General features: G+C 54.8%; 1 protein-coding gene and 1 long non-coding RNA gene across 4 annotated transcripts; one reads left to right on the top strand and one right to left on the bottom strand.

Annotated features, from left to right (window-relative positions):
* The first annotated feature begins 28 nt into the window (after window positions 1-28).
* LOC134759441 (uncharacterized) lies at window positions 29-4,400 on the top strand. The gene is made up of 2 exons (XR_010135639.1): window positions 29-1,946; window positions 4,179-4,400. It is a non-coding gene; the product is annotated as an uncharacterized LOC134759441 (long non-coding RNA).
* On the bottom strand, window positions 4,265-13,645 carry ENO2 (enolase 2). Of its 3 annotated transcripts, none has more exons than XM_024256149.3 (12): window positions 13,484-13,645; window positions 12,205-12,301; window positions 11,610-11,705; window positions 11,393-11,451; window positions 11,016-11,085; window positions 10,409-10,542; window positions 9,961-10,183; window positions 8,658-8,855; window positions 6,167-6,368; window positions 5,785-5,893; window positions 5,547-5,605; window positions 4,265-5,234 (listed from the first exon to the last, which is right to left on the bottom strand). In XM_024256149.3, exons 2-12 carry the CDS (start codon window positions 12,287-12,289, stop codon window positions 5,165-5,167), a joined length of 1,305 nt encoding a protein of 434 aa, XP_024111917.1. In that variant the 5' UTR covers window positions 12,290-12,301; window positions 13,484-13,645; the 3' UTR covers window positions 4,265-5,164.
* Window positions 13,646-13,750: the final 105 nt, after the last annotated feature.

Here is a 13,750-nt window from a genome sequence, read left to right as displayed (position 1 = left end):
CCCCCTCCTAGCCCCTCCCCGAAGCCGCGGTCCCTCCGAAATGGCCCGGCCCGAGGCCCCCACCCGGCGCGGGGCTGCGGACGGGCTGGGCGGTGCGTCCGGCGACTCGCACAGGAAAGCGGACGGCGAAGGGAGGGAGCCTGGGAGAGGGGGATGGGAGAAGGGAGGAAGAGGGAGAAGGAGGGAGCGCCGAGGAACGGAGGAGAGAGGGGCCAGGAGGGAGACGCGAGGGAGGGAGCGCGAGGCAAGCCGCGAGGGGGGAGAGAGGGGGAGCTGGAGGGAGGGAGGCGCCGCGCGAGTTGGCCGAGGCCGAGGCCGAGGGGGCCGGGGCGCGGGGAGGGCTAGCCGTGGCGGAATGTGGGGAGCCCGCGGGCCCGGCGCGGGAGAGGGCTAGGTAGGAGGGGCTGTGGGTGGTGAGGGCAGATGAGGGGAGGCTGAAGTTTGGGGGCGAGCGGGTCTGTGGCAGAGGTGAAGTGGGAGGAGTTTGGGGGATCCTGGGGTAGAGATTGGGATAATGGGATTGGATTGGAAAGACGGAGCTGCCTGGGGGCTTTGTGGGTGCCTGGTGAGAAGTGAGAGAAGCTTGGGGTGAGGGATCTGTGGCAGAGATGGAGCCAGATGGGTTTGGGGGCTATTATCAGAGAGAATGGAATGGAAGTTTGGGGTCATAAGGAGGGAGAAAAATTGAAAAGATGACATATTATAGAAAGATGGGGCTTCTGGAAGAAGTAAAGCTTTCGGGGGTGATTAGTGTTGGCAAAAGATTCAGAAATATAAGAATTGGGGGTAGGGGGATGAAGGAATGCTGGAGAGAGAGAAGTCCAGAGGAAACATCAGTGAGGAGAAAGAGGAGGGGAACGCGTGAGGAACCTTAAGAAGGGATGAACGAGGTGGGCCCAGGTGCCAATTCTAGGGAAAATGGGTTCTGGGTGAGAAAGGAGGGCTCTGGATGGGAAAGGAGCGTGGGAGACACCGGGCGGGCTGGATCCTCGGGGTGGGGGCTCCCAGTAGAGCTGAGGAGGGTTTACTTGGGTGGGCAGAATGGGGAAGAGGGGGATAAGAAGATTGGAAGGAAATGTAAGCTGAACAAGGCCTTTGGCGGCAGTATGGAAGAGGAAAGATCATGGATGGGAAAAGAAAATGGAGATGGGGCCGGTGCAGGGGCTCACGCCTGTAATCTCAGCACTTTCGGAGGCTGAGTCGGGTGGGTCACTTGTCAGGAGTTCAAGACCAGCCTGGCCAACATGGTGAAACCCCGTCACTACTAAAAATACAAAAATTAGTCGGGTGTGGTGGCGCATGCCTGTAATCCCAGCTACTCAGAGGCTGAGGCAGGAGAATCCTTGAACCTGGGAGGCCAAGGTTTCAGCAAGCAGAGATCGCGCCACTGCACTCCAGCCTGGGAGACAGAGCAAGATGCCGTTTCAGAAAAAAAAAGCAAAAACAAACAAACAAACAAAGAAAAAATGGAGATGGGAAACGAGGGCAGTTAAAGGAAATGACAGATGTGGGGGGGGGGGGTTGCTGGCAAGCCCATGGGTGGATAGGTAAGGGATACAGCTTGGAGGAGTGAGACACCATTCTCAGGCCTTCCATCTAGTGGCATCTCCATTTTCCTTCTCAAATCTGTTGAAAGTCATCACTAAAGATCCCCTGGGTCACAGGGAAGCAGTCGGGTGAAGATTGGGCTTAATGTGGACCCAAATCCCTAGGTATCCTTGTTCCTCAATCCCACTTGTTCTAAGGTGGGGACAGCCCCCACCACAGACTGCAGGCTCCTCCCAACCCTTCTCTCTCCCTCCCTTGCTCTCCAGGTAGCCTCTGGCAGTCAGTCTGCTGCGGGCCGTGAAGCCGGCACCTCCGCCAGCCCGCCACCAGTTCCTTCTCCTGGGCTCCCTCCTGGCCCTCCACCAAGCAGCAGCATCTCCCAGGACAAAGGACACAGGGTGAATTTTGGCAGCAGAAATTGGGAAGGCCAAAGAACGGGAGGGAGGCAGGCTGGCAAACCGGAAGAGCTGGAGCTGGAGTGTGGATTGGGAGCCCTCAGTAGCGCTCCAGATTTGGGGTGGGGGCCGGGTACTTGTGGGGCCAGTCTTGCTGGAGGCTAAGGGTGGGCCCTGAATTGGCAAGATCCCACCTGCCTTCAGGGAAGGAAGGAGGTTGGCTCTGGAGCAGCTCAGTAGATTTTGTCTCACAATTCCTTGGGCCAGATTCAACAAAGTTCTGGGAATACTCAAAAGCTCTAAACAAGATTCCAGAGCACTGGGGAACTGGGCGCAGGAACAGGAACACTTCCTTGGCCTGGGAATGAGTCATCACTCTGAAGTCCCTTGAATTGGTTGGCACTCACTTTACCACTCATGCACACCTTCCCAGCCCCTCCCAGGGCCCCCCTGAGACCAGGCCAGCTCCCTGTCTCCCTGTGCACCTGGACTCCCTTCGTCTTGCTCTAGGGTAGCTCCTGCTCCTCCCCACCCCTAACTTTGTTCCAGGGCTCCCCCTTTCCCTCTCTCCCTCTCACCCTCTCTCCCCATTGCATTTCCTCTCTTTCTGTACCACTCAGTTCAGTCTCCCACTGGGCCTTGGCTCAAGCCCTTTCCAAATCCCTTCCAGGCTGAGCTCTTCTCCCTTGTTTTTTAATCACTAACGAATGGGCTACAATGGATACTAAAAGAAAAATTTAGGCATATGTGGGGATAGGGGATGGTGAGAGTCACAAAAGAAACCATTGTCTACCCTCTCCCATTCCTCCCCTACCTGAGGGCCAGGCTTATAGTCCAGCTGCAGGGGACATCACACACACACACACACACACACACACACACCCACACGCACAGCCCCAGCCATCCCTCACCCCAGCTCCCTCTCTGGCTCAGCCCCCCACAACCCATTGGTCTCCAGGCAACGGCACAAAGGGAAAGTGGAGAGAAGGGCCTGGGAGGCCCAGGCAGAGCTAGCTGTAACCCAATCCAACCCCGGTACTTTGGGGGTTGGGGGGCAGACTGTCAGAGAAGGCGACCTGGTGAGGAGGGATGAAAGAAAGGACAGAGGCTAGGAACTAGGCTCAAACTAGAATAGTCCTGGTCAGTCTGGGAGTTACTAAGGTAAGATGGGTATCAGGGACCCCAGAGAAAACTGAGAGGCACAGAGAAAAGTACAGGAAACCCCACGGGAGGCATAAAGGGTCACCAGGAGACAGGAGGAAAGGGAAAGATGAGATGCCCACACTGAAATTAAAAGGCACAGAAGTGGAAAGGGGACATGAAGCTCTTTGAACTGAAAATGGCTGAGGTGTCAGGGACCCAGGAAGGAAGGCAAGAAAAGAAATGGGCCCTACCCATACAGAACTAGAATCCTATTTTAGCCCTGGAGCTGGGCAGGATGGCAGAGGGAGCCAGGACCAGACTTCAGCAGAAGCAGAGTGGGAGGCCCACAGGGGACAGCCTTGAAGTTCCTCCCACTTGGCGTCCAGTATGGCCTCCTGCAAAACTCTGTCTCCCTCTAGTGGTTAGATCTCCCATGTGCAAACCCTATCTGTAGGACTAGGAAGGGATTTGTCCCCCTCGGGGGTACCTAGAATGAGCATCTCAACGCTGAGGCCCCATAAGAGTTAACGAGTTACAGCTAAGGAGTAATATGTCTCTAGCCACATATTGGAACCCTACTATTAGTCTGACCCAGCCAGGGGTCTGTTAAGCACTTTTGTTCCTGAATCTTCAGTTTATTGGAGGACTCTGTTTCCTTAGGTCCTTCTCTATACGACCCCCGGAAGCATTCTTCCTTCCCATTTCCCTCTCTTGCAGTGGTAATGGCCATGAAGTCCTGTTCCATTCGAGAACCAGCCAGGGTTTTGTTGGCAGAGGCCCAGTACAGGAGCTGCTCCAGTCCACAAGCCCTTTGGATATGAAAACACCTTAGACCCCCTTTCCCCCAAAATGCGCGTGCGCACACACAAACACACACACACACACACACACACACACACACACACACACATACACACACAATATTTTATGCTTTTAGGGGCTCTTGAGCCCCTTAATTCACCTGGGTCTGGGAGCCAAGCCTGCTGCTAAGAAAGCAGGGGCCACATGCACATGTAGCCAGAGTGGGGTAGGCAGTGCATCATCTTGGCCATATTTGTTCAGTTTGTCTTCCTCTTTTTGTGCCCTCCCCAGCTCTGCTGTCCAGTTTCACCAGCTTCCAGGTGCTCCATCTTCTCTCCCCTCATGTGGACTAGAGTAAGACTCCTTAGACACAACAGTGCACTGATTCAGACTTTAATGGAGGTGCTCATTTCAATGCCACAGAGGTGGTGGCAACCGTGGAACGTGGCATGGGGAGTGAGAGGTTGCTCTGGTGCAGCTGGAGGAAGAACAGGGAACCTAGGGTTGGGGAGAGATGTATAGAGGAAAACTCCCCCAGGCACACAGCCTCCGCTCTGGACCAACGCAGGCTTCAGTGAGTACACACAAAGGAACTGATGTCAAGGCCCTTTCTATCACCCTTCCCATTCTAGCAAGACCTCCCGCCCCAGTCATCTTGGGATCTACAGCCACATGAAATACAGACACGTCGTTCCCCCAAGTCAGGCCAGTTTTAGGCCATTGAGTTATGGGGAAATGATTAATGGGATGAATGAAAAACAAATAAAATAAATAAATAAATAAATAAATACACTAAAGCCTTATTAGCCAGGCATGATCACATGTCTAACACTCCCTCCATCCCAGCACTATGCACAGTTCATGGCTCATATGCAAAGTGGAAAACACGTGGGACAAGAGCAAAGCACAAGTGACACATGGTCCCTCTCTAACACCTCAGCACACCAACCCTGACGCTCCCATCACAGACGCTGATCATTCTTCCACGGACCCCCTTTTATAATAATCCTCATTCACATTTCTAGTTTCTGAGGGAAGAGAGAAAGAGAAAGGAAGAAGTGGAAAGTGCGGACCCCAATGAGTAGGGCACAGAAAGGAGGGAGAGCAGAGACAGCAAGAGGTCAGGTAAGCCAAGGAGCAGCCGGAGCAGGTCAATCAGGGAAGTTCTGGGCACCCTGGAACTCAGGGGATCTCAGGGGGTAAACTATCACAGATCAGGACAGCAAGGTTCCAGGAGGATGAGACAGAGGTTCCACGTCTCCAGGCAAGCAGAGGAATCACAGCACACTGGGATTACGGAAGTTATGTCCGGCAAAGCGAGCTTCATCCCCCAGCTCTTCCTCAATTCTGAGAGAGATGAACCACAAAGGAAGTGGTCAGGGATGCAGGAGGATCCTGCTTCTCTCTCTAGGGGTCCCCCAGACTCCAACCACCCCCACACCACCTGCTTTTGTGTCCTGCCCCAAGGCTTAGCATTCCCTGGCTTTCCCATGTGATCTCTGGGATCTGTCAATCAGGCCATCAATAAACCCAAGAAGCAAAAACCAATATTATCTGGAAATGGACTGTTATCCAGGCCCTGGGTGCTAGAGATGGTCTGGCAGGCAAATGGGGCCTTTAGCCATCTGGGCCAGGGGCTCCCTCCCCAGGGACCCTCACCTCATGAGCTGGTTGTATTTAGCCAGACGTTCAGAACGGCACGGGGCACCAGTCTTGATCTGAAACATTTCAAAGGATTTGCAGTTCAGTGGCTGCCCTCTCACCCCTGAAAGGAAACTTCTGCTCTCCTGAAACTCCCCTGACACCCTCAAACACCTGGAAGGAGAGACCAGGTGGGTGAGCTAGAAATACCAATCCCACAGAGAGTTCTCTTCACTCACCAGGCTGCCTCACTCACCTGGCCTGTGCACAGCCCCACCACCAGGTCAGCAATGAATGTGTCCTCAGTCTCTCCTGAGCGATGACTCACCATGACCCCCCAGCCATTCTCCTGGGCCAGCTTGCACCTGTATCCACACACAGCACTGATTCTCCAGCCCTTACACTGGGCACTCTCTTCCCAGCCCCAACCTTGGTCTATGTCAGGAAACATCTAGAGGAAAGCTATCTGGGAGGGGAGCAGAGAATCAGGGGTGGAGGGGCAGAGGGGAGAGAACTGTGATGATGATTCCAGGTTCCCCGCTCTCTTTGGCACCCCTGGGTAGAATTAGGCTGGAGCACTTACAAAAGGAGTCTTATAGAAATGAGGACCACACAGGAGAGGGACAGAAGTCACTCACGCTTGGATGGCTTCAGTGACCGAGCCGATCTGGTTGACCTTGAGCAGCAGACAGTTGCAGGCCTTTTCTTCCACTGCCCGCTCAATACGTTTTGGGTTGGTCACTGTCAGGTCATCACCCACAATCTGGATCCCTACATTGGCTGTGAACTTGGACCAGGCAGCCCAATCATCCTGGTCAAATGGGTCCTCAATGGAGACCACTGCAGAGAGAGCATGGGGCGGGGTTGGGGGGATGGTATTCATCTTCCCTGGGTCTCTAAATCAGGCAAGAACATGCCCCTTTATTCCCTGAAATGGACAGGACCTTGGTTAACTACACCTGCTCACCCTTGCTAAGACAAATCCCCCCCGTATAAACCTGCCCTAACTGATTCTTAACTTTCTTTTCTTTTTTTTCTTTTTTTTTTTTTTTGAGACAGAGCCCAGGCTGGAGTGCAGTGGCACAATCTCGGCCTCACTGCAACCTCCACCTCCCCCAATCAAGTGATCCTGCCACCTCAGCCTCCTGAGTAGCAGGGACTATAGGCGTGTGGCACCACACTCAGCTAATTTTTTAAATTTTTGTAGAAATGAGGTCTCACTGTATTGCCAGTAGCAGGGACTATAGGCGTGTGGCACCACACTCAGCTAATTTTTTAAATTTTTGTAGAAATGAGGTCTCACTGTATTGCCAGTAGCAGGGACTATAGGCGTGTGGCACCACACTCAGCTAATTTTTTAAATTTTTGTAGAAATGAGGTCTCACTGTATTGCCAGGCCAGTCTCGAACTCCTGGATTCAAGCGGTCCTCCTGGCTCGGCTTCCCAAAGTGCTGGGATTACAGGCATGAGCCACCATGCCTGGCTCCTGATTCTTATTTCATAAAACCTTACATGGAGAGGCCAGGCACGGTGGCCCATGCCTCTAATCCCAGCACTTTGGGATACTGAGGTGAACGGATCACTTGAGGACAGGAGTTCCCTGGCCAACATAGTGAAACCCTGTCTCTACTAAAAATACAAAAATTAGCCAGGCATAGTGGCACATGCCTGTAATCCCAGCTACTGGGGAGGCTGAGGCATGAGAATCACTTGAACCTGGGAGGCAGAGATTGCACCACTGCACGCCAGCCTGGGTGACAGAGCAAGACTCTGTCTCAAAAAAAACAGGCCGGGCGCACTGGCTCACGCCCGTAATCCCAGCACTTTGGAAGGCGGAAGCATGTGCATCACCTGAGGTTGGGAGTTTGAGACCCACCTGGCAAACCTGGCAAAACCACATCTTTTACTAATAATACAAAAATTAGCCAGGCATGGTGGTGCGCGCCTGTAATCCCAGCTACTTGGGAAGCTAAGAGAATCGTGTAGTGAGCAGAGATCTTGCACCACTTCCATAAGCTGGGCACATTGGCTCATGCCTGTAATCCCAGCACTTTGGGAGGCCGAGGCATGCGGATCACTTGAGCCCAGGAGTTTGAGACCAGCCATGAGCAACATGGCTAAACCCTGCCTTTACAAAAAAAAAAAAAAAAAAAAAAAAAAAAAGTTAATTAAAAGCAAACCAGCCAGGCGTGGTGGCTCACGCCTGTAATCCCAGCACTTTGGGAGGCCAAGGCGGGCAGATCACCTGAGGTCAGGAGTTGGAGACCAGCCTGACCAACATGGAGAAACCCCTGTCTCTACTAAAAATACAAAATTAGCCAGGCATGGTGGCACATGCCTGTAATCCCAGCTATTCGGGAGGCTGAGGCAGAAGAATCGCTTGAATACAGGAGGTGGAGGTTGTGGTGAGCCGAGATGGCGCCATTGCACTCCAGCCTGGGCAAGAAGAGTGAAACTCTGTCTCAAAACAAAACAAAACAAAACAAAACAAAAAACCCCTCCCCACCCCCCACCAAAAAAAAAATCTTCCAGTAACAAGAGTTCACAACCTAGCTTTGCATTTTCCTGTTCTCACTGCCAGGAAGCCCTTCCTCATTGCTAATCCAAATCCTTAATTCTGCAATTATGTTGATTTTCTTTCGCTCTGTTTCAGGAAGATGGCGACCAACTGCCTCCATCCCGGGATAAAGGCCCTGGCCAGACTTGCAGAAGCTAATTCAGTCCCCCTCAGCCTTCTTTCTACTCACACATCAGTCCCAGCTCCATTCAGCATCCACAATTTCATCAATCAAAGATACTGAAATGTTCTAGTTCTCTGCTAGATCCAGTCACACTCATATCATCCCTGGTTCCTTCCAGAGCCTTCCCCATGACCCTAGTAGTTTTCAGAACCCATGACTTCAATCAGGATCTGAGACAGATAGAACAGATTGGTCACGGGTACCTGCATTTTTACACTACATACAAAGCCCAGTCTTTGCAGGTGGCTCCTGCACCCTCTCCCTGGTTCTCAGGTTCTTCTTAGGACACCTCCACCTGGTGCCTGAGTCAGCACCCCATAAGGTCCAGAGTTGGTGGGACACGTCCCTGCCTGCCCCCAGACCTCCCCCTCACACCGCTTCCTCTCACCAGGATAGTCCCTGACAAAGTCCTGGTAGAGTGCCCCCAGCTGGTCCCCAGTGATGTATCGGGAAGGATCAGTGGGAGACTTGAAGTCCAAATCATATTTGCCATCACGATAAAACTCTGAGGCAGCAACATCCATGCCAATGACGATCTTTTCCGTGTAGCCAGCCTTGTCGATGGCTTCCTTCACCAGCTCCAAGGCTGGGGACAGAATACAGTGAGATTATAGTACAAGCAGGATGGATGGGCAAGGAGAAGGAGAGAAAGAAAAGACATTCAGGGCAGAGGTGGAGGGCTGTTCCTGAGGGAAGTGTGGCGGGGTTGCTGTTGGGGTTATCCCCAGGATTGGGAGGAGAGGCCATCTTCTAGCAACACAGAGGAGTGGAATTCTGTTAATAATACTTACAATCTTTTCATTGGCATCATGTCACCTAAGCATTTTATATATATTTCATTTAAGCCTCACACTACCATGAGCTAGATTCTGTTATTATTTCCAGAGAGAAGTAAGAACGATCACCAGCAGTAACTCCACAAGTCAAGGTTCAAATAAATCCAGATAATTTGGCCCCAGAACCTTAACTCTTAACCACTACCTATATTCTTTCCATTCCCTATATAGTTTCTCCCAAGGCACAGAAAAATTTAGGGATTCTAGAGGCCTAGGAGGTTGGGACGGGGACAGGACAGATTTTGAATGGATGGGATGAATCCAACAGGTCACCAAGACCACCTCCCAGTATTCCCAAGGGCTCCAGTGACAACTTTTTTTTTTTTTTTTTTTGAAACGGAGTCTCGCTCTGTCGCCTAGGCTGGAGTGTAGTGGCATGATCTCGGCTCATCACAACCCCCGCCTCCTGGGTACAAGCGATCCTCCTGCCTCAGCCCCTCCAGTAGCTGTGATTACAGGCAGGCGCCACCATGCCCGGCTAATTTTTGTATTTTAGTAGAGACGGGGTTTCACTATGTTGGCCAGGCTGGTCTCAAACTCCTGACCTCAGGTGATCCACCCGCCTCAGCCTCCCAAAGTGCTGGGATTACAGGCGTGAGCCACCGCGCCCGGCCTTCCAGTGACAACTTAACAGATGCTAACACATCTGGCTAGGCAGGGAAAAGATTGTCCCCCTAGGTCTGCATGTAAATTTGGCAGGCTCTCTGCAATCCACTCTAAGAACTGGTACCTTTTGGAGTTTGCAGAGTTCTAGGACCCTCCATGCCTACTCAGGACTTGGTGAACTGTGTGGCCCTTTCTGATGTCCCACAATAGGGTAAGACTTAGAGCTGGGAGTGGGGCTCCTGGCCTCACCTTCACTGTTCTCCAGGATATTGGGGGCAAAGCCACCTTCATCCCCCACATTGGTGGCATCCTTGCCATATTTGTCCTTGATGACTCCCTTGAGTGTATGGTAGACCTCTGCACCCAGTCTCATGGCATCCCGAAAGCTCTCAGCGCCCACTGGGAGGATCATGAACTCCTGCATGGCCAGCTTGTTCCCAGCATGAGAGCCACCATTGATCACGTTGAAGGCCTGGGGAGCCACAGAAACACAGCAGGGTCAAAGAGCCCCCCCTGCCCACCCCAGGAGTGTTAACTCAAGATCCCAAACATCCCCCAGCTTCCCGGACTAAGTCTCATGTCCCCATCCCTCCTCTTTACCTCCCTCAATTCACTTTCCTCCCATCATTCCTCATGAGTTGCATGCTCCCTCTCCCACCCGCCCCTGGGAGAGCCACAGGCCTGGCTCATTGCTCACCGGCACAGGCAGGATGAGGTCTGAGTTCCCGGCCAGTTGAGCAATGTGGCGATATAGGGGCAGTTCCCGCTCAGCTGCCCCTGCCTTACACACGGCCAGAGACACACCCAGGATGGCATTGGCCCCAAACTTGGCTAGGAGATTACAGAGGAAGGTGCTGAGCACAATGTCCCTTTCTCCTTCCTAGCTCCTGCCTCCATCTGTAGTCTCCAAAAGGAGCCAGTAAAGGAGACCCCCTCCTCCCTCCCCACCCCTGCCTCAGCAACACCTCATCCATGCTCTCCTGAAAACAGCAGGGAAAGGAATGGGTGGGGAGGAGGAGATTGGAAACGGCAGAGAGCCGCACCTCTTTCTAAATATCCCTGAGACTACAGACTCTCTCAGGCCATCCCCCTCCTCTGTATGCTACAAAGAAGGTCTTCCTTCTGCCTAATGTCGGTCCTTCCCTCTGCAGCTAAACTCATCTCCTCTTGCTCTGGCTTTGAGATGAGAAGGCCCCTGACAGTCATTCCTGAGGAAGCCACTACAGCACTGGCCCTTCAGCTCTCTATCTGCTCCATGCCTCCCCACCCCGACGCTTCCCCACTTTCTCCCGGCCCCGGCTCACATTTGTTCTCAGTCCCATCCAACTCCAGCATCAGGTTGTCCAGTTTCTCTTGCTCCACCACAGAGAGACCCTGAGGGCAGAGCCTCCATCACCCAGGGCCAGGCTGGAGGCTGAGCCCTAAGGCAGAGGGTCCCCTCATTCACACCCAAGCTCACATTTGGCCAGGGTCCAACCAGGTCCCGTGACAGGGGCCCAACTGGATTAGGGGACCTGATCCCCCATGGGAGCAGGGGGCAGTAAGGAAGCTGTTCCCCACCCTTCCCCCTTGTAACCATGATTCCTAAAAGTGGGCCTTCTTTCTCCCCTTTCTCCTGCCCTGCTCCGGGATTACTTCCAGAACTCTGGCCCTGCTATCCCCAGCAAAGAGCAGGCCTCACTGAGCTGATGAGGGCTGGCGCGATGGTGGAGTTGATGTGGTCCACTGCCTTCAGGACACCTGGGGAAAGGAAGAGGCTGGACTGGGTCAGGCCAGGAGGGGCCGGAAGGGATCAATGGGAGGAGGGGAAGGCATGCTAGAGGAGGACTGGGGACTGGTGTGAGGTAGGGGCATAAGGCTGAGGTGGGGGAGAGTCTGGAAAAGAGAAAGGACCTCACCTTTGCCTAAGTAACGCTGTTTGTCTCCATCCCTCAGTTCCAGGGCCTCATAGATACCCGTAGAGGCTCCACTGGGCACTGCAGCCCGGAAAAGCCCTAAAGGAGGAACATGGAATGAGAGGGAGTGAAGAGGACACAGGGGCCAGGGAGTCCTTCAGCCTTCTGACTCTAAACTGCCTGCCTACCACATCCAGCTCTCTCTTCACACTGCTCCCTAACATCCCCCCACCCCCACCCCACACACACACTGAGGCAGATGCACAAGAAGTGGCCTCCTCATCCGCCCATCTGAGGCCCCACATGCACAAGTGGGAGCCCGCAGAAAGGAAATTGCTTGCAGCACACGTCTGCACACATGCAAGTGCACAGGCAGACACACGGAGGCAGGGCATGCCTCACACGCTAAACTCGAACACAGACCCACCTACCCTGGCTCCCTGGACAAGGAGGATCCAACCTCCACAACCCAGGCTTGTGAGCCCGGCCCAGCACCCCATCCCCCTGGGTATCAAAAACGGCCTCCAAACCCCTGGCCGAACCCAGCCTGGTGGTGGAAAAGCTAGGGCTGTAGGAAGGCCCATGCCACACCCATTACCTTTGGCAGTATAGAGATCCACCTCCACTGTGGGGTTCCCGCGGGAGTCCAGGATCTCCCGGGCCCAGATCTTCTCTATGGACATGATGGCTGGGATCTCCTCGGGTGGAAGGGAAGGAAGGAGAAAGATAAGAGGCTTAGAGGGGTGGAGCCTGAGATCAATGGGCGGGGCGGGAGGCTGGGAGGGATGGGAAAGAGGTTACTGCAGTGGGTGGGGGGGTGGGTAGGGAGGCGCTGGCTGCAGTCTAGGGCTGTCGAAGGGATTCCCCCTCCCCCCTGGGAAGAGGAGAAGGTCAATGCAGTGAGGAAGGGGAGGTCACTGCAGTGGGGGGCGGGGTACGATCAATTGATGAGATGGGAGAACACTGCAGTGAGGAGGGGAGGGGCACGACAGTGGTTCCCGCGCCTCTTTGCAGCTTGGCCAGCCGGTGGGGTTCCCCCAGATCTCCTCAGAGCGGAATGGCTGCCAGGCTTGCATTTCTCCTGGGAGCCAGGAAGAGGATGGGTTGCCTGGGCCTCTCTTCCAGAGCCCCCATGCCTCCCCAACTTAACACCCCAGCTGTCTGAACTCTGCCCCTTCCCCAAGGTCCCACTCTCTCCCAAACATGTGTCCCTCCTCTTTCCGCGAAAGGCGCATGCAGTAGGGGTGTCGGGGAAGAGGGTCCTGAGAAAGGCCCTGCAGTCCCTGGGGGTTGCAGCGGGAAGTGAAGAGGATAAGAGCCGGTGGGGAGTGGACGCTAGCTGGGCCTGTCCTCCCCCCTGCGCCTCCACATATCCCCACTTCTTCCATCTCTCCCCCGTGCAGCAGAGGGGAGGAAGCGCGAACGGAGAGGGGCGCCGTGGGGAAGAGCAGGAGAGAGGGGAGTCCAAGGGAAGTCTGGGGGAGGTGAGGAAGGGTGAGAGAAGACATTTCCCCAAATGCAAACCAAAAGGGACGCGCCAGGATAAAAATGCACCGCCCGGAGAGACTCCCAACTTAGAAACAAATGGACAGAACCGTAGATGAGGGCGAGCACCGGGAGAGAGGCAGGCAAGGGTGGAGAGGCGCAGTTAGAGACAGGCGCGGAGAGGGCCAGAAAGCGAAGGCAGCGGGCGGGGAAGGCCAGGGTGGGAGGGCGCCCTGGGCGCGGGCGACGGAGCAGGTGCGCAGCTGCACCGGGCCAGAGATGCAGAGAGGTGCGCAGCGGCACCGGGTAAAGGGGGCACCGGGTAAAGGGGGCAGGGGCGCCGCGGCGAGGGGAGGGGGCCACAGGGGCTCCGGGCCTGGCGGGGGCTTCACCTCGGGATTGCAGACTCAGCCGGTGGTAGTGGCGGTGGCGGTGGCGACGGCGGCGCGGAGAGAGCGGGAGTGGCAGTGGCGGCGGCGGCTGCGGCTCCCGGGCGGCGGGCGGAGGAGGCGCCTATAGGGCCGAGCGGGCGCATGTGACCCGGAGCCCCCGATGAGTCAGGAGCTGGCGGCGGAGGCGCACGTACGAGCGCGGGTGGGGGACCGACGCGGGTGGAGTGGGGGAGGGGGGAGGATGGGAGAAGGGTGGGCCCCCATCTT

Source organism: Pongo abelii, chromosome 10 (genome assembly GCF_028885655.2).
Source record: "Pongo abelii isolate AG06213 chromosome 10, NHGRI_mPonAbe1-v2.0_pri, whole genome shotgun sequence".
Lineage (NCBI taxonomy): Eukaryota > Metazoa > Chordata > Mammalia > Primates > Hominidae > Pongo > Pongo abelii.
Note: the sequence above shows the minus strand (reverse complement) of the source record. Positions and strands in the feature narration are given on the sequence as shown.